Source organism: Pan paniscus, chromosome 8 (assembly GCF_029289425.2).
Source record: "Pan paniscus chromosome 8, NHGRI_mPanPan1-v2.0_pri, whole genome shotgun sequence".
NCBI lineage: Eukaryota > Metazoa > Chordata > Mammalia > Primates > Hominidae > Pan > Pan paniscus.
The window spans coordinates 144,634,054-144,654,528 of NC_073257.2; the positions used below are offsets into that span (position 1 = coordinate 144,634,054).

The 20,475-nt window shown below is 53.0% G+C and overlaps 1 protein-coding gene across 2 annotated transcripts in view; it reads left to right on the forward strand.

The window, feature by feature from the left end:
- The window catches only part of INPP5A (inositol polyphosphate-5-phosphatase A), a 254,391-nt gene that overhangs the window by 98,780 nt on the left and 135,136 nt on the right, over window positions 1–20,475 (forward strand). For both annotated transcript variants that reach the window (XM_034951471.3, XM_003816261.6), the window contains exons 3-4: window positions 10,772–10,872; window positions 15,584–15,671. In XM_034951471.3, coding sequence (XP_034807362.1) covers window positions 10,772–10,872; window positions 15,584–15,671 — 189 coding nt within the window. The remainder of the gene's footprint in view (window positions 1–10,771; window positions 10,873–15,583; window positions 15,672–20,475) is intronic.

Genomic DNA, 20,475 nt, shown 5'->3' on the forward strand with positions numbered 1-20,475 from the left:
CTGTGGCTTTTGATGGAGCATATTTGAAATGTGATTCGTGCTGTCAAAGAACTCAGTTTTTAAACATTTATTTCGTTTTCTTTTAAATAGCCACATTTGACTTGTGACAGCTAGATAACACAGTGCCAGTCTAGACCACTAACCCTGTTATAACTGTTGATGTGGTTGAATTGGGGTCTGCCATTTTTTATTTTTCTGTTTGTACACTGGTTTTTGTACCCTTTTCCCCCCATTCCTGCTGTCTTTTGAATTATTTAATTTTTTTGGCATTCCATTTTTATTTCTTTATTGGCTGTTTGCCTTTTTAAAGTTTTTTTTTTTTTTTTGAGACGGAGTCTCGCTCTGTCGCCCAGGCTGGAGTGCAGTGGCGCGATCTTGGCTCACTGCAAATTCCGCCTCCTGGGTTCACGCCATTCTCCTGCCTCAGCCTCCTGAGTAGCTGGGACTACAGGTGCCCGCCACCACGCCCGGCTAATTTTTTGTATTTTTAGTAGAGATGGGGTTTCACTGTGTTAGCCAGGATGGTCTCGATCTCCTGACCTCGTGACCCACCCTCCTCAGCCTCCCAAAGTGCTGGGATTACAGGCATGAGCCATTGCGCCCGGCCCTTTTTAAAGATATTTTTAAAGCTACTTGGGAGGGTGAGGTGGGAGGGTTGCTTGAGGCCAGGAGTTTGAGACCAGCCTGAGCAACATAGCAAGATCCCTGTCTCTCGAAGATTTAAAAAAAAAAAAAATTAGCTGGGTTTGGTGGTGCACACCTGTTGTCCCAGCATCAGGAGGCTGGAGGCTAAGCCAGAAGGATAACTGAAGCCTGGGAGGTGGAGACTGCAGTGAGCTGTGATCACACCACAGCACTTCAGCCTGGGTGACAGAGCGAAATCCTATCTCAAAGACAAAAAAAAAAAAAAAAAAAAAAAAAAAGGCATATTCAAGTGGTTGCTAGTTAATATTGTACTACTTCATGTGCAATGTTGAAATCTTGAAATCACATAGGTTTCTATATGGCATGTATTCCATCTGTATACATTGAAAATCCCAGTTGGAAATATTATTTCAAAAAAATGCTTTATTGGATAAACAAAATGTGTGTGTGTGTGTATTTTCTATACCACACACATATATGCAATGTAATATTCGGCCATAAAAAGAATGAAATCGTCTTTTGCAGCAACGTGGATAGAACTTGCTTTACTTCTTCCGTGAAACAGCTCAGAAAATCAGTCCACATGTTCTCCCTTCTAAATGGGAGTGAGGGATGAGAGTCACCTAAGGGTACAGTGTGCACACGATTCGAGTGGTGGTTACACTGAAAGCCCTGGCTTTAGCCCTGTGCAAAACAGCCACGTCACAAAACTGCACTGTACCCCTTACATGTATACAAATTTAAAAAATGAACTCAGCGTCAGCAAACTGCGCTCCCTCCACCCTGGTTTGCAGCCCAAGCCAGCCCGCTGCACGCCTTTGGAAATCGAGGTTGTGGACGCACAGCCACCCCCAGTCGCTCCTGTGCCTTGGGGCTGCCCTTGCGCTGCTGAGCAGGGACCACAGAGCTCCCGTGTCCGTCTGGTTATTTATGGAAAAGAACCAGCCCTGCCTTCCTGGATTCCTCAGAAAGGGCTGATGGGGGCAAAATTTCCCAAATTTTTGTACGTTGAAAACTGTTTTGTATAGTTTTGGAATTTGAAGGATGCTTTGCTGGATAAATCGCCCTTGGTTCAGGCCTCATTTCACTGAGATGTTTAGGGAAGGTCATTCTGTTGTCGTCTTAGTGCGTATGTTGGGTTTGAAGAGACTGGTGCTGGTCCGATTCTTTACATTTTATTTTTATTTATATTTTTTTCTCTTTGAGATGGAGCCTCGCTCTGTCGCCAGGCTGGAGTGCAGTGGCACGATCTCAGCTCACTGTAACTTCCGCCTCCCGGGTTCAAGCGATTCTCCTGCCTCAGCCTCCCAAGTAGGTAGGACTACAAGCGTGCGCCACCAGGCCCAGCTAATTTTTGCATTTTTAGTAGAGACGGGGTTTGACCATGTTGGCCAGGATGGTCTTGATCTCCTGACCTTGTGGTTGATCCGCCCGCTGCCTCGGCCTCCCAAAGTGGTGGGATTACAGGCGTGAGCCACCTGTTGTTTAATTGATCTTTTTTACCTGGAGGCCATGAGGATCTTATCTTTATCTTTGAAATCTTGGAGTTGATTGCTTTGGGTTAATTTTCTGAAGTATTCAGTGAGCCTTTCAGTGTGTAAGTGCGGGTCTTTTTCTGTTTTGAAGTTTTCCTGGGTTATAGTTTTAAATGTTAGGTGTTTCGGGTGTCCTTTGGGTCCCTGATCCTCCAAATGTTCCTCCTTCTCTGCCTGTCTCCCACGGTCACTTCTTTCTCTCACGCTGTTTTCTCTGTGCGATTTTGCTTTCTCAGTGGATTTTTCTGGTTTTGATGCCCATGTTGGGGTTTCCTTCCAGTGACTCTCCTGGCGCCTGCTGTGGCTGTCCTCCTCTGTCATGACTGTTCTGTGCTTTGCCTCTGCCGCCCCCGAGGTTGATGGGCGCTCTCCGTCTCTTTCTCCCTGTGGTCCATTCTGTGTTTTAGTTTCGCATCTCTGATGTGAGGTGGTTTTTCATATTCTCGACTGCTTGAGTAGATTTGATTTTATCTGCGATGTGGGCTCCCGTCCTGTTCTGCCTCACGGTCGTTTTCCTCGGGTCAGGCACGTTTTCCTGTTTGTGTGTGTACAATTTTTTGTCTTTTTTTTACAGCCGTTTTGTAGGGACTTCCTTTTGCTCATCTTTAGTGGGAGTAGGGGGTTTGCAAGATTCCTAATTTAATAGCACCCTCTTGTGTTGGTATTGCAAAGTCCAAGTGCATTCGCTGGCTTTGGAAGTTGGGCAGTGATTGGGGTCTGGGAGTTGTTCGTTCTCTGATTTGCTGGTGCTCTTTCTCTTTCAAGTCCCTCTTTTCCTGCCTTTTCTTCCTTTCTCCTTTGCCACCTGGTGACTCAGGGCTGCTACTTCTCTCTCTTTTTAGAAATATTTTTCTCTTCTTCGTTGGTAGTGTCTCAGTAGTGCCCTTGAAGCATGGCTGTCCTGCTAGGCTGGGCCTCCCACTTTCCATCACAGCGGCATCCAAGTCTCGCCTTGTGTTCCAACCCACGCTCGGATGTGCTGGGATGCTCTTCCAGAATCTTCAGCCTCCAGACTTGCTGGCTGTGTGTTTGACTCTCTGTGTGTCTCTTCCCTGGCGTCTCCCTTCCCTCTCTTGTGGTGTTTCTTGCTGTACCTTTGTGCTTCACAGAGCCTCACACCCCAGCGGGGGCAGTCCCGGAGCCCGAGAGATCACCTTCTGGAGTCTGGATTTTTCCTCATTTTATTCACTGCTATTTGTAGCTCCCAATTTTATTTTATTTATTTATTTGTTTATTTTTTGAGACAGAATGTCGCTCTGTCACCCAGGCTGGAGTGCAGTGGCACAATCTCGGAGCACTGCAGCCTCCGCCTCTTGGGCTTATGTGATTCTCCTGCCTTAGCCTCCCAAGTAGCTGGGATCACAGATGTATGCAACCACGCCTGGCTAATTTTTGTATTTTTAGTAGAGACGGGGTTTCACCATGTTGGCCAGGCTGGTCTCGAACTTCTGACCTCAAGTGATCCACCCGCCTCGGCCTCCCAAAGTGCTGGGATTAGAGGTGTGAGCCATTGAGCCTGGCAGCTTCCACTTTTTCTTCAAGCCACGCTGAGGCTGCAATTGGGTTTTTCTCTATATATAAGTTACATATATATATGACATAGTTTATATATTACATTCATTATATATCACATCCCCTGCCTACATAGAAAATTGGGGAGCAAATTTTTGGGACTAGGCTGTCTTCAGCTACCCTGGAGGCTCATTCTATGTATTTTAAAGAACCCAAGAAGAAAAAATATAATCTTTTATATTTACCCAGATGCTTCCCATTTTTCCTGCCTTTCCTTGTTCTTGGAGATCCAAGCTGCCCCCGGATCATTCCCCTCCAGCCCTGCCCAGCCATCAGTTTCCAGCAGACCTGCTGGTGGAACATTTGCTTAGTTTTCTTTTGTGTGAAAATGTTTCCCTTTGCCTTCATTCCTGAGGGATATTTTCAATAGATACTGACTTCTGGGTTGACTTTTTTTTTTTTTTTTTTCCTTAAGCACTTTAAAGGCCTTGTTCCACTGTCTTTTGGCCTCCAGGTTTCCTGATAAGAAATCCATGGTAATTTGAATTGTTGACTCCTTCCTGTATGTGTGTTCTGTTACTTCTGTCCAGTTGGTTTCAGAAGTTTTTTCTATTAATACATCTTTGTTTTTCCTCAATTTGATTATGATAAAATGTGGCACAGATGTGCCTAGATAGGAATTTCTTTGAATTTATCTTGTTATTTGTTTGAATTTATCTTGTTAGGCACTCACTGAGGTTCTAGAATCTGTAAATGTATGTCTTTCACTAAATTTGGGGACATTTTGGCCGTTGTTTTTTCCAAGTGTTTTTCTCATGCACCATCTGTTTCTCCTCTCCTTCTGTCGCTCCGACTACGCGTAGAGTAGACGTGATGCCATTTTCTGGAGGCTCTGCTGGCTTTTGCTGAACCTTTGTGCTTTCTGTTCTTTGATTTCAGTAATTTCTATTGACTTATTTTCAGATTTGCCAGCTGTTCTCTGTCATCTTCATTTTACCATTGAGTTCTTCTGGTCATTTATTTTAGATATTGTATAAATGTTTTTAGTTTTTGAAATTTCCATTTGTTTCTCCTTTATAGTTTCTGTTGAAATTTTCTGTCTTTTCATTTATTTCAAGAGTATTTACTTTGACCTCATGGAGCATGTTGTAGTTGTTGCTTGAAAACCTTCTTCTGCTGTGTCCAGCATTGGTGTTGTCTTAGTGGTGGCATCTGTCTGTCATTCTTTCTATTAAATGCGGGCCATGTTTTCAGATTCCGATAACTCAGGGTTGTGTCCTGGTCATTGTGGATGCTGCGTTGTGTAGACACTGGCTTTTCTTACGGTTCTCAGCATGCACGCATTCACCCTGATGAGGTACAGACCATAAGCTCAGTCTCATGCTGGGTGCTGGTCAGAGCCCACCTCACCGCTCAGAGCCTCTGCTCGCCCACGTGGGTTGTCACATGTGTGTGTTTGGGGTTATTGGAGACTCAAGCAGCTTCATACACAGACTTAGGGTTCCCTCTTCCTAGCTCTTCCCTCCAGGGTTGCCTCACACCGTCCGGCTAGCCTGGGCTTCTTTCTGTTGCTCTTCTGGCCAGAGAGAGGGTGGGGTTTCCTCTGGATTTGTAGGGTCCACATTCTGCTGCTCCCGTAAGTGTGGCCCAGGCTTGGGCAAAGCCCGAAGAGGGAAAGAATAAGAGGCTTGCCCTGTGTATCACTTCTCCAGGCTCTGACTCCCGGCGCTGCCTGTCTGCCTCTCTTTACCTCTCAGCCTCCTCGGGCGCATGTTTTGTTTGTAGTGTGTGGTTGTCCTCAGCGGGAACGGTGGCCTCCGAGGGCCACATGCTCCCATGGCAAAACCGGAGCCCCTGCTGATATGCCCTTGCAGTGCCTTTTAGTTGATGCGTGTCTCTGTACACCTTCTTTTCTCTCGGCCGTTTCCTGTTCTTCTTTGCCCCTCTTTGCCAGCGCTTATCTGTGGAAGGCATCCAGTGTCCCCCACGCAGTGTCCATGGTCCTGTGGCTGGGGGTGTCCTGTGGCCGTGCTCAGCGTGCTGTCTCCCGTTTCCTGGAATCGGCTTCCGTCTAGATCCGACGTGGGTTCAGTTTTTCCGCTGGGATGCTCTGCCATGGCGTTACAGCTTTCATCGGGAGGCATGTACTGTGCTCACCCCTCTGTCTGTGTCTCTTTGTGGTATTAGCAGCTGCTGGTGTTCACTGCCTCGATTCACTGCGTCATTAAGAATTGTAAAATGGCTGTATTCTAATTCTACCATTTCTTTTTCACTTTTTGGTAGGAGTGTTTCTGTAAAGAGGGACTGTGTCCCTTGTGCTTTTCCAGAGACACCGTTTGTCCAAGAAAGGCAGGATAACACGTTGCTCCATTCCCCTTATTTGCCAGTTTTCCAAACAATGTCGGGATTTAAAATAACACCCTTATTTCAAGATGACCAATGCCTGGAGACTCTCAGGCTCATTATGTACTCATGGATATAAACTTTCTTGTTGTGCCGATCCATTCTAGACCATAATTCTGTCTCCTAGATGGAGTTTATAATATGTGAAGTTACATTTCTCCATACAGCTAACTAGTCCAGCTATCCGGATAGATCTAACCAGGGTGTCTTCCTTCTCCTTCATGAATTCCTCAGACAGTTTGCCTGTGCCTTTGTGGAGTGAGACGACCCCGTGCCAGAGGGCGATTTTCTGAGCCCAGTCTTTCAGCAGAAGCTCCAGGGACTGGGTGTTAACTCACCTGCAGTCTGTTCCAGCACAGCTTCGCAAGGGCCCCGTGTTGTAAACTGTGCGTGGAGGTGGTTTGATTTGTGGGTGTGGAGGAACAATAGCATCAGCTGCTGCCATTCAGTGCCCTGCTCTTTTCTATAGTCGTTCATTGCTTTCTTCTGAAACTTCTCATGGTAAAGATCTTATCATTTTGATAACTTGGTTTTCAAAGGAAGTGTGGTCTTTCGTCTGTTTGGGGTACCCATCTCCATAACCTGTTGCAGATGTGTGGGAACCCTGGGCTTCTCCTGATGCAACATTTTGTGTTTCTGAAGCGTCCTCTCACTTCAGCTTTGAGGGCGTCATCACCCCTGTGCGTGGTCAGGGTGTGGGGCACACCAGCAGGGCTCCCCAGTGTGGACCAGCGCTGGCGCGTCAGGGTTCAGGGCTCATGGTCCAGTGGGAGGGGATGTGGAGAGCAGCCTGTGACCGCAGAAGAAAAGGAGGTTCACAAAGCCATCTGGGAGTCCAGCGGGAAGGGGCGGCCTTCTGGGAACAGCCTGGAGCTCGTCTGCAGTCTGGGGACAGCCTGGAGCCCGTCTGCGGTCTGGGGACAGCCTGGAGCTCGTCTGCGGTCTGGGGACAGCCTGGAGCCCGTCTGCAGAGGAGGCCTGGGGCGTGGGAGTGGGTGGAGGCGTTTCCAGCAGAGGGGCAGCAGCAGAGCCCCAGCGTGCAGCACTTGCTCTGTGCAGTGTCCGGCGGGCTGGGGACGACATCTGAGAAGCCCTGGTGTCCTCGGTTCTTCTCCACGTGGTTTGCCGGCCATCCTCTCGCATCAGGGCTGTGTCTCACTGTGCGTCTGGCGTTCCGGGGCCCCTGATGTGGTGGCTATGCCAGCATAGCTGCAGTTTCTCCACCGCCTCACTCCTGCCGTGACAGCCCAGGAAATGCTGTAAAATCTAGTTATCCGTGAGGTCGTTGGAATCTGAGGACACATCTTTTCTTGTGATGGCGTTTGCCTACAGAGCTGTGTGCGTCGCAGCCCCCTCTCCTCCCCTGTCACTCCGGGAGCAGGGGTCCCCTCTGTTTGAGCAGGCCTGGCCTTTGTTGGGCTTTGCTGAGGAGCTCATCCATGTCACGTACACTTGCTGTTGAGAGAAACCAAGCTGTTCCGCTTTAAATTAGTGGGACCGTTTGTCAATAACTGCATGAAAATATATACGTAAGACTTCTGACCCAACTGTCCATGTGGAGGGGCGGCCGCACGTGGGGATAAAGACCTGCCGATGAAGCGCAGTGGTAATTTTACATGTCATAACTCTTCATCATCCTGCTTTTCTGTCACGTGCTTGAAATCTTGCCAGCTTGGGGAAACTGAGAGTATGTGCTGTTGACGTAGCTGAGCTCACGTTCTGTCCAGTACAAAGCAGGTGTTGCCAGGTCGCTCTGTGGGAGATGTTGACTTTAAATGAATGTCACAGAGAGAGGAGTCATTTTCCTCAGTTGTTTATTTAAACTTAGTGATTTGTTAAAATTTAGTTTCAAATACTATTAATTAGCAAGGTCATTGGGTTTACCAATTAAGATATATTGAATATAGGGGTTTTTTTTTCTCCCATAGAGGTATGGTTTAATCAGTTAGCTTTGCTAGTACATAGAAGGAATTCAACCATTAAAGACTAAGAAAGGCACAAAATAAACCTAAACACATCCAAGTTATCACTGAATATTGTACTACTGCCACTGTCTTTCTCTGGGTGGTATAGGAGTTGAGGCAGTCTAGTGAGAAAAGTCACGGGCCTGAAGGATTTTGAGGCCAGATGTGGGGACTCACACCTGTAGTCCCAGCACTTTGGGAGGCTGAGGTGGGAGATCACTCGAGCCCAGGAGTTGGAGGCTGCTGTGAGCTATGATCACACTACTGTACTCCAGCCTGGGCAACAGAGTGAGACCCTGTCTCAAATGAAATTAAATGAAATAAAATTAAATTACACTTAAACCTATAAGTGTAATAAATATGTTGTCTTAGGACGGGCAGCTTAGTGTTTGGATTCTGAGACCTAGCAGGAATGGTGAAGGGATGGGGCATGAGAGGAAGTCAAAGGGCATAAAAGCATCAGCCTGGCCCAGGTCTGAGGATGCTGTGAGTTACTAATTCTGCTGGTGCATTCGAGGTGCTGTGACCAAGGCCAGGAGCTCTGGCATAGAAGCAAAAGCCAGCGTCGGTTCCTGTGCCCAGCCCTGTGCCACTATGCCCACAGCATCCGTCACCTTGGGTCCTGGCGCCCTGTGAGTGAGGAGAGTGCTGATGTCGCCTACCACTCACAGGGGGTCGTGGAGGCTCCGGAGCTTGGTGACCCCGCAGCCGATCGCCCCATGGTGTCCCAGGGCGTGTGGACACAGGCCTCTTCCATGCCAGGGAGGCGTGGCAGATCTCAAGCCCACCCACTCTTCCCCCACCCTCGGACACCACAACAAAACCAGAGTTGTGCATCAAGACAGCTGGAACCAGACCACCGGAAACACTCAGACCACCGGAAGCACTCAGACCACTGGCACCAAGGGTTGTCTGTTTTCAGAACTTCTGTTGTTTTGAGCACAGCCCAAAGGGACAGCTGGCCCTTGGGAACCATGTTGGGCCGTTTGTTAGGGAGAAGTGCACCGCCTGGGCCTGAAGGCAGTGGGCTGTCTGGCCTCCTGAGTGCCCGGGGAGCCCATGCCCACGCCCAGGAGGGAGGGGCCCACTCGGTGCATCCACGCAGAGGCGGCTGTGAACTCAGGCACGGCCGCCCTTGTCTCCTGCTGCCGCTGCCACCTGCAGCACAGACGGAGCCTGTGCACGGGGCCTGGTCAGAGCTGTTTCTGTCTCCCCAGCCTGAGCTCCGTCTTCACCTGCAGCACAGACAGGGCCTGTCCGCCGGACTTGGTTGGAACCATTTCTGTCTCCCCAGCCTGAGCCCGTCGTCCCTTGCTGGCTGCCCACTTGCTCAGCTGCGCCCTGGACCGTGGCCGCTGGGCTCCTGGGAGGTGGGCCATGCCCACAGCTCCACCTGGCTCACAGTGAGTGCCGTGTCGTCGTGAGCACCTCCAGGCTCCCAAGCCCAGCACAGACAGCACCGGCCCCTTCTCTCCCCGCCTTTCCGCTCCTCCAAGGAAGCTCATCCTTTTGGGCCCTCAGTGGCTGTTGGAGCACCACCACCCCGGCACCAGACAGAGAGCCCTGTCGGGGGCTTGCTCCTTGGAAGCGCTGCGCATCCTGTGTTCCAGGGGAGCAGGGTCAATCAGTGCCTCACCCCTCATCCTGCTCAAGTGAAATGGGGCTCCCCGACTGCCTCGCATGTGTCCCACCCAGGGTTTCCTGCCAGGTGAGATGGTTCATGTCCTGGCCTGTCAGGACTCCCATGAGTGGCGAGGTGTGCGGTGTGGGGCAGTGGCTGGACTGACAGTGGGAGATAGACGGGGACCTGGAAGGAGGGCAGGCCATGTCGATACTGCGTCCGCTCTCTGAATTCTCTGCCCGCGCGTCCTCTCAGAGCCTCATGGTGGAAGCCGCCAGGTCACACAGGAAGCCGCACTGACAAGGATATTTGTTGCACTGCTTGCTCTTTAGCTGTAAAAGTTTGGGACAGATTGAGCACGCTGCAGCGGTGATTGCTTGAGTCAGAATCCTTGCTGGGGACCTCAGAGCCATGTCGGGGGCCTGGGAGCCTTGATGGGGCGGGCGGGGCAGGGGCACCAGTGGCCGTGATGCCAGGCTCAGGTTCCCGGCTCTGCCACTTAGTGGAATTGGCCTTGCGTGAGTTGCTGCTGTGTGTCGGCGTCCTCCCAGGCTGTGAGCAGGCGGCGGAGTGCCTGGCTCCTACACACGTGAACACACATGCATACACAGGCACATGTGTATGCACACATGCTCCGGCACACGCGTGCTGGTACGTGCTCCCGCACACGTATGCACACGTGTGCACCCTTGCTGGGGTTGTGCCTGGGTGTTGCTAATGGCTGCCTTCCTGGTGAGATTGTGACCAGTTGATCTTGAGGCTCCGAGAGGCTCTGCAGTAAACACACGTAACTTTTTTTTAACTAGAAATAAGGCCTCTAGATGATTGAAGAGGCTTCTGAGAAATCTGGACTCTTTTCTGTGGAATTTACAGTAACGGGAAAATGAAAAGCACTGGAAATATAAATAACTGGAAGCACAAAGGCGAGGTGACTCCTAGAATCTGTCCAGAACCCATGGTCGCAGACATGGGGCCCCGTCTCTGCCAGACCCTGGTGGCTCCCAGGCCGTGGGGGCGGTGGAGGGGGTGGTGCCATGTGTGGCTCTGTGGACGGCTCCGACGACCCTGACAGTGTGCTTCTCTCTCTCCAGGTCGTGCACACACACAAGCCGCACTTCATGGCCTTGCACTGTCAGGAGTTTGGAGGGAAGAACTACGAGGCCTCCATGTCCCACGTGGACAAGTTCGTCAAGTAAGTCTAGGGGCAGCTGCTGGTGCATGTCCACTTCCCAGGGGTGTGGGGTGCCGGCGGGGGTCTATTCATGGTACTATGATCACCAGCCTCACCATTCGGGACTCACCTGGGGGTCATCTTGGCTGAGTCTCAGTTTTCCAAAGAGAGGAGTGGCCCAGACGTGTGGCCACGAGCCTCCTTGGGGCGGCGACAGAAGGCCACGGAGTGACAGCCTGCTACCTCCACACGGCGAAGGTCTGTGCTCTCAGGCCAGGGGACGTGAGCCCCAGATACCAGTGGAGCTGTCTCCGTGTGTGTGTGTCTGAGGCCTGGGCCTGTGGTGGCCGGGGTTCACATCCCACTGCGCAGTCTGTCTCAGGGAGGTTGGCTGGGAGCGTCCATCCTCCTTGGGGGCGAAATCTCCATCGTTTAGGAGGAAGGTGCCCCACGTGTAGTCCCAATGTACACGCCCTGAGGCTTCTGACAGGGCCGGCCCAACTGGGTCCTGCCTGGGAAGAGGGGACGCCCAGACCTGGGGCATCCAGGAGTGGACAGGAGCAGGCAGGGGCAGGCAGGCTTGTGTTCAGACATGGGGCCTCCTATAGGCTGTTGCTAATAGTGGCTGCTGTATTTTCCCGAGGCCGCAGCCGTGAAGCCCGCCCTCTGTGTCCCCTACAGTGTGGCCTTGGCACATTCCCATGTTGGGGGCTTGTCTCCACCTCCAGACCCTGGGCAAGCCCTGGCTTCTTCACAGCATGAGGGCTTCTGGGACCAGCCCCCAACATCGCAGAGCTTCACAAAGCTGCCACACTCTGTGGGCCGACGCCGCTGCCACACTCTGTGGGCCGACGCCGCTGCAACGCTCTGTGGGCCGACGCCCCTGCCACACACTGTGGGCCGACGCCGCTGCCACGCTCTGTGGGTTGACGCCGCTGCCACGCTCTGTGGGTTGACGCCGCTGCCACGCTCTGTGGGTTGACGCCGCTGCCACGCTCTGTGGGTTGACGCCGCTGCCACGCTCTGTGGGCCGACGCCGCTGCCACGCTCTGTGGGTTGACGCCGCTGCCACGCTCTGTGGGTTGACGCCGCTGCCACGCTCTGTGGGTTGACGCCGCTGCCACGCTCTGTGGGTTGACGCTGCTGCCACGCTCTGTGGGTTGACGCTGCTGCCATGCTCTGTGGGTCGATGCAGCCACCCGGAGTCGGGACCTGTGGGCAGAGCCGTCGAGTCCTCCCGGCCTGGTGCCAGTGTGAGTGTGAGCGAGGCTTCAGGCGATCCCAGCCGCTGCATCCTTGCTGTGACATAAGCCCTCCGTGTTGAACTCCCAGTGCAGGGTCCTCGAGCAGAGCAAAGTGGTTTCAGCTGCTAAAAAAACCTGCCACAACTTCCCAAAATAATCTGTAATTTAAGGCATTTTTTTTCTTTCTTTTTTTTTTTTTGTTTTGAGACGGAGTCTCGCTCTGTTGCCCAGGCTGGAGTGCAGTGGCGTGATCTGAGCTCACTGTAAGCGCCGCCTCCTGGATTCACGCCATTCTCCTGCCTCAGCCTCCCGAGTAGCTGGGACTACAGGTGCCCACCACCACACCCAGCTAATTTTTTTGTGTTTTTTTAGTAGAGATGGGGTGTCACCATGTTAGCCAGGATGGCCTCCATCTCCTGACCTTGTGATCTGCCTGCCTTGGCTTCCCAAAGTGCTGGGATTACAGGCATGAACCACCATGCCTGGCCAGTTTAAGGCAGTTTTAATCAAAATCTTAGCGGCATTTTTCCTAACACTCAACAGACTAATACTAAAATTGCCATATGAGAGCAAAGGGTCAAGAATAGTTAAAAGAATCCTGAAGGAAAACAAAGTGGGTTCTCACCCAGCTCGACCCCAAGGCTCATTCCGAAGAAGCAGTGGGGCAGGTGGCATGACGCAGGCCCAGAGAGGAGAGCGGATCGAGGCAGGTGCGCAGCCCAGAGAGTGGAGAGCGGAGTCGAGGCCCCGCCCAGACCCTCGCGGCTGCCTTGGAGGAGGGTGGGTGGGGACATGGGCTGGGGCACGGCATCATTGGTGTCCTGTTAGGAAAAATGAAATTGGATCCCTGCTTTGTGTCATAAGCAGCCACTTCTCACTCACCCTACATAAGACGAATTTCAGTTGTATTAATTATATAAATGTAAAAGGCAACATTAAAAATTTCAGTCTAAAATATAGGAGAAAATGTAGTTTTGGGATGAGAGATTTCTTTTAAAATGTGCAGGAAGTGCAGCCTACAGAATGGAAGGCTGAAAAATGTGGCCATGTTTGAACTAAGCATTTGCTTATGAAAAGGCACTCGAAATGAAGTCACTCAAAATGAAGTCACTCAAAACGAAATCAAAATTCAGCCGCTTCGGGAAAAGATATCTGCAGCACACCTTACTGACAAAAACGAGTGTTTAAATATATGAAGAACTCAGTAAGTCGGTAAGAGAAGGAAAGCAGCCCCTGTTGGGAAGCACCTTCCAGAGGAGAGAAAGTGGGGATGCACCCTGAGCACGGAGGACGCCGCCCTCACAGCAGGCGGGGACACCGCAGGCCGGACGGGAACGATGCCGCCGTGTTTGGTGTGAGAGCTTCACAGTGGAGTGTGGCCCCCACGGCCTTGTGCCCCCGCGATGCCGTGTGTGTTTCCTTCCTCCGCGCTTTATGCCTAATGTACAGCGTTATGATTTTTGCTTTAAACAATTTTCTTTTTAAAAGATTAAGACGTGAGAGAAACGCCCTTGGTGTGGACCAGTTCACTGGCTTTCAGTGCCCTCCGCCCTTTTGTGTGGATTCTGCTTTTTATCTGGCACCCTTCTCTCTCTGCCTGAAGAACGTTCTTTAACATTTATTTTAGCACAAGTCAGCTGCTCATGAATTTTCTCAGCTTTTGTTTATCTGAAAAAGGTCTTTGTCCTCATTTTTGAAAGCTGTTTTTGTTGTAAATAGAATTCTAGCTTGTCAATTTTTTTTCCTCTCACTACTTTAATGATATCGCCCCATTGTCTTCTGTATTGCATTGTTGCTGGCGAGAATCTCACCATTGTTCTCTCTTAATTTTCTTGTATATAATGTGCCCTTTCCTCCACTGCTAGGTTTTGTCTTTATAGCTGGTTTGCAGCAACCTGATTATGTTGTACTTTGCTTTGATGTTCTTTATGTTTATCTTGCTTGGGGCCGTTTGAGCATTTGCAGTCTGTGGGTTTATCGTTTTAATCAAATTTGGGGAAAGTTTGTCCTTGTCCATTATTTCTTTAAATACTATTTTTCTTTTCCTTCCCTTCTCTTTTGTTCTTAGGCTCCAGTTACCTGATGTTAGATTGCCTGGTTCTGCCCCACAGGGCCCTAAAGCTCTTCTGATTGTTTTCAGCTCATTTTCCCTGTGTTTCGGTTTGGATCGCCTCTGTTGCTGTATTTTTAAGTGGCTGGGCTCTTTTCTGTTGCAGATTTTGATCTTCTCTTAGGTCCAGGCAGTCAGTTCGTTTTATTTCTGACATTGTGTTTGTCCACTCCTTCCAGAAGCCTCACGTGTGCTTTCCCTGTCCTCGCTTTTCCTTCCATCTGTGCTTTCCTTTCGCTGTCTGGTCACAGTTGCAATGACTGTTCCCAGTTGCTTTCAGCTCACTCCGTCATTTTTGCCTCTTCCGGGTCTGTTTCTGTTGACGGCTTCTTCGTAGGATGACGGGACACATTCACGTGGTGTTGCTGCTTCTCATATCAAGTTATTTTCCGTAGGATGGCAGACATTGCGAATGTTACGTTGTTTAGTGTTTGAGCCCTGTTTTCTTCCTTTAAAGCGTGTTGAAGGTTGTGTTTACCAACAGTTAAGCCACATGGGGATCAGTGTGGGTCTGTCAAGGCATTCTTTGCCTTGCCCTTCTCTACTGGTGCAGTTTTATTTTCTTCAATGTGGACCCCCCTTCTTCCTGACACATGGACTGGCTGGATCACAGGGTGCTGGTCTCCTCTCTCCCCACTGGCTTGAATAAGCATGCGTGGGTAGGGGGATGATGGACTGTCTCCGTGGAGGGGCCAGGCAGATGGGGCCTCGTCCTCTGGTCATGGGCTCCAGGGGTGTACGGTGGCCTCCTGTGCAGCCATGCTTTGCGGAGATGGTGGCGAGCTTGTCTCCTTAAGGCCTTCCTGATGATAAAATGTGACCAGTAGGATGAACGGTCGGGGACAATGGCGTGTCCAGAGGTCCTTTCCCTCCTGTGTGGTTGCAAGGCCGTGGCAACTCAACCACCATTCTCGCTGCCACTTCTGGGAGGAGCAGATGGGGACAGAACTACCTGGGCCCTGGGGTGCATGTGCCCCAACCTGTGTGTGCTGGTGGCTACTGGGGGTCCAATTTCTCTCTTAAGACCAAGCGTGAGCTATCAGGAGAGCCCCCAGAGCTTGGAGTTGCGCTTCCCTGGCATGAGACCTTGGGTGAGTTCTCAATGTCTCCATCCCTGGGATGCCTCAGACCCCGGCATCTCACGGGCTGCGTGGAGACCAGAGCCTGCGGGAGCTTGAGCTCTGCACATGCTGAGAGCTGAACGTGAGGCCAGCTCCTGCGGTGGCTGCCGCCATTCCCTGCCCTCTGCCTGTCACGGGTGGATGGTCTCACGGTGATGTACCTATGTGCTGGGGCCCCTCTTATACCTTGTGGTCATCTCATGAGGTGCAAGGCGTCTGTGTGGCTTTTCCTCAGGAACCTACTTTCTTCCTTCCAGAGAACTATTGTCGAGTGATGCGATGAAAGAATATAACAGGGCTCGAGTCTACCTGGACGAAAACTACAAATCCCAGGAGCACTTCACGGTGAGTCCCTCCCGCTGCCTGGTGCAGGGGTCAGACAGGCTGGCCTTGGCAGAAGCCAGCCCTTCTCCTGTGTAAATGGAGAGAGGTCGGGGTGCTCCCCGCCTGAAGCCTCACTCACGCTGCCCTGCCTGGCACTCCCGCAGCCTGCTTGGTGGTCTGCTCGTGGTCTGAGCCCGTGGCTGGCCTGGCAGGGAAGGTGGCCCAGCACGCACAGGGTCTTGGGGCTCCAGACCAAGCCCAAGAGGGAGTTGGGGAGTGACAGGTGGGGAGAGGCCCAGGGCCTCAGCGTGCATGAAAATAAGAGGGAGTCCGGGGCTCCAGGCGTGTAGATGAGAGGTTGGACAGCAGCCGGTATTGCTTCAAGAGCCACCGTCGCCAGCCCTGCTCCCATGCTGGGTCCGTCCCTTCCTGATCCCTGAGTGTGCAGGGCTGGGGCGGTGTCCTGCCTCGGAGAGAGGCTGTTCCTCAGGGTGAGCACAGGGGGAGTGGAACAGAGCCTTCCACAGGGCTGGGAAAGACCTGTCCCTCCTCTGCGGTCCTCTGTCAGGTGGACACATGAGAGGGTGGCCCCGGTGGACGTGGCAGCCACAGAGATACAGGCACCAGGTGTCTGGGAAGGGGCAGGAAGCTCCTCAGAGGAGGGGACACTCTGCAGGTCGTGAATAACTTGCTGTTGGTTCAGAGACCCATGTCTTAAATCCCGTCTTTATGCCCTGGGTCCCCCGGCCTGGATCCATCTCCCCCGTCTCTGGGGAGGCCCTGGGTCCCCCGGCCTGGGTCCATCTCCCCCGTCTCTGGGGAGGCCCTGGGTCCCCCGGCCTGGGTCCATCTCCCCCGTCTCTGGGGAGGCCCTGGGTCCCCCGGCCTGGGTCCATCTCCCCCGTCTCTGGGGAGGCCCTGGGTCCCCCGGCCTGCGTCCATCTCCCCCGTCTCTGGGGAGGCCCTGGGTCCCCTGGCCTGGGTCCATCTCCCCCGTCTCTGGGGAGGCCCTGGGTCCCCCGGCCTGGGTCCATCTCCCCCGTCTCTGGGGAGGCCCTGGGTCCCCCAGCCTGGGTCCATCTCCCCCGTCTCTGGAGAGGCCCTGCATCCTTCTCCCCCATCTCTGGCCTTCTGTCCCCAGCATCAGCGCCCACTAGCCGTCATTGCGCCGTCACGTGACAGGCCCTTGTTAATCTGCCCTCTCCCAGGTGGGCCCCCGTAGGCTGCAGTGCTGAGGGTCTCGCTCTCCAGTGCCCCCCTGCCCTGCAGGTGGGACTCTCATTGCTGTTTGGGTTCAAGGGCCATCTCACTTGTTTGGGCATCCAGTGCCAGTTGATCAATGTCCTTGTCCCTGAGATGGTCACACAGCTGTCATGCGTGGTCCCCACCAGTAGTGGAGTCTGTACAATCCCGGGAATCCCCCGTTCGGTCTCTGACCCTCGCCCTGTCAAGCAGCTGCCCACACACAAGCAGCCTCTCCTCACGCTCTATGGGGCACACGGGGACCACGGGGCCCCCACTCACACCAGAGCCAAGGCCCTCACCCCTGTGCTCAGGATGTAGCTCCTCCTGTCAGCCTTCCTCCCTCTCCCCCTTGGTCCCTCCTCCCTACCGGCTTCTTTCTCTCAGCTCTGCCATCCTTTCCATAAAACGGCAGCTTCCTTGACCCTCTCACTCTCCTCTGCCATGACCCAACGTCCTGTGTTTCCCAAGTAGGGGCTTATTCAGATGAAACAGAAAAACACCACTGGGTGAGCAGCAAATTAGACATTGCAGAAGAAAAGAGAAGGTGACTGAACTTGAAGACAGCCACAAAATTAAAGTGAAACAGAGAGAAGGACTGAAAAGTGGATAGAAATCACTGTGAAATACCAAGTGTCCTAACACGTGTGGCTGCAGCCCCAGGAGGAGCGGGGAAAGGAGGCAGACAGGGTGATGCTTACAGATGTCATGGCTCAGATTTCTTCATCAGTCCATGAAACTTACAAAAAGATCCAAATACTGCAACAAGCTTAAGCCGAATAAACATACCAACGCAGGCCAAGGTCTGATTGCTGAAAGCAAGTTACATGAAGGCCCTTCCTTGCCACCCATCATTCTCGGAAGAGTGGGGCTCTGCTCCCCATCTCCGCGTGCTGCCCTGCCATGGGAGCCTCATCTGTGCCAGTCGCCAGCTACCTCTTCCTCATGGGGACCGTCGCTCAGCTCTTCCCAGCTTCCTTTAGATATAAAGACACAGGTATTTTAAAAGTGAAGGGACGGAGGAGGATGTGCCTTGTAAAACAGTCGTTAGAAGAAAGTGGGAGTGGCTGTCTGCATGTCAGGGCGCCCTCAGAACGAGCGTGTGGTCGGGGCTGAGAGCGGTCATTTCACGATGATAAGGGGTCAGCTTTTTGGGAGGACATAGCAGTCGTGAACGGGCGCCCCTAATATCAGAGCTCACTTAGACGCAAAACCGACAGGGCTGGGTAGAGACGGGAGGCTCTGCACCGCACCCCACAGTCCCCTCCTGCTGGCCGATGTGCAGGTGGGCGGAGGGGCAGTGCCCGCCACCCGCACCCTTGGCATCTGAGGCTCTCCAGCCAGAGCAGTGGTGGACGCAGCCACCGACAGAAGGCACCCGCGTGCTGGGCCCTGGCCAGAGCAGGCCTCTCCGTCTGTCCGAGCCTGGCTGGGATACCTGAGAGCGAGGCACACGTGGGCTGGCCGAGGGGCAGCCGTCATGCTGTAGTTCTGTTTCCACCAAAACGTTTTTCCACATGAGGGCGAAAGCCTCAGCAAAACCTCCTTCAGGCTCCCGAGGGCCGCGGCTACCTCCACACCTGGCTTTCAGGGTTTTCCAGGTGGTTCCGGAGCGGCCTGTGCTTAAGGGCTCAGGTCCACCCGAGACTCTGCCTGGCGTGCGTATCTGGGCATCTGCACCTGGCTGCCGGGCACAGGCCGTGCCAGCCCTGTACGAGCTCTGGGGTTGTTCTCCCTTCTTTCCAGGGGTCCTCCCTGGCCCTGGGTGGTTCCAGCAAAACAGTCGCCAGGGCACATGAGTCTAGTTCCAGAAAGACCTTGCCCCTGCCTCTGAGAGATGGAAAGGATACAAACGCATTCTCTTACCAAAAAGAATTAAATTAGAAGTAAATAAAAAAGATATATGGAAAAGTCTCAAATATTTGGAAATTAACTTGTTTGTTAATAATCCCAAGTCAAAGAGAATTACAAGGTATTTTAAATTATGTGAAAAGCTAGAACCTTCAAAATCTGTGAGATGCCAAAATAGTCTGCACCCGCTGCAGATCCTATGGCAGCCTTCAGCGCGGGGAGCACGGCGCCCCCCGTCAAAGGAAAGGTGCCTCTCAGGGGAGGAAGCGCAGGGGCTGGGCCGGGCCCCTTCCCTCAAGAAGCCGCTGTGTACTTGGTGCCTCAAAGTGCCCGACAGTGACGTGGGCCCGGCAGCCCATTCTTCAGCACACACGCTTCCCAATTACGTCTCTGAGATGTCTGAAACCAGGGTGCGGGGCACCAGGGCGGCTGAACAGGCCACCCAGAGGCAGCCGTGCTGGGTCTGAGGCCCCGAGGCTGTTCCTCCAGTCACCCTCACGACGAGGGTTTCCGGAAAATGGGACAGGATAAGGCTTGGGAGTGAGAATGGGTCTCAGGCCTGCTCTCTGGGAACTGTGGCCTGGCGGGAGCTCCCGTGCCTCTGCTGCCGCCCTTCAGCTCAGTGGGCTCCAGCCCCGGCTTCCCTGCCTGGGCACGGACCTGATCTCTCCCACAGCCACGGCCCTGAGTGAGGCTTTAGGCCAGGTGGATGGTGGAGGGCAGCCTTGCCTGGCAGGTAGGAGGGTCCGGGATGCCCCAGATGCCCAGTTAGCTCATGCCAAGCTGGCGCCAGGCGGGCCTGTCCTCCCTGTCTTGTCACTGAGACTGGGCTGGCGGACCTCGGAACGCTGCCCCCTGGGCCACCACTGGCTGCCTCAGTGGCCTGGTCTTTGCTGGGGGCCCTCGGGGTGTCTGTGTGGCGGGGCCCGACTTCCCCGGGGTCCTGGGCAGAGCTGGGCAGCAGCGGCCAGCCAGACAATCACCCTCCTGCCCCAGCCAGGTGCCCTCTGGCTGTCAGAGGGAGGAAAATTTAATTTTTACAAGATTGATGGTATTGGAGCAATATTTTTAGCTGAGTCTGGTTCAAATAATAGGCCATTAATTGAAAAAGGAAATTGAAATGAATTTATCTTGTACATAAATGCTGTCACGGGTATTAATAGGGATCAGAAAATAGTGGCCTGTTCCCAGAAGGCGATTGAACCTGAAGCTGCGCCTGGCGCGTGAGCCTGTGGGGGGGACGCGGCTGAGGGGCTTTGAGCGACCTGCAGGTGCCCATTGCCACCAGGAGATGGCGCCCACGCAGCGCCTGAGAGTTTCCTACCGGAGATGATCAGAAGGCAACTTTTAATGCTTAAAAAATGAGGATATTAGGCTGGGCGTGGTGACTCACACCGGTAATCCCAGCACTTTGGGAGGCTGAGTCTGGGATGGACATGCACCGACTCCGCCAGGCGAGGTGGGCCTGGCTCAGGGCAGAAGGCCCCAGGAGGTGCCCAGGCTGAGCCCCGAGCTCTGTGCCCGCATGGAAAATGGAAAAGTGGCGAGAGCCAGGCTGGAAGACACCTGAGTGCCAGGCGGTCTGTGTGCCTCATCTCTGAAGCGCCTTTGTCAGAGCCCTTGCTCCTGGGTTCAGCCTGGTGTCCCTACCCCTGGGAACACATGTCCACCCACAGCACTGGAGACAGGGCTCAGAGCAAGCCCCGCCGTGGAGGTCTCGGTACCACGTTGG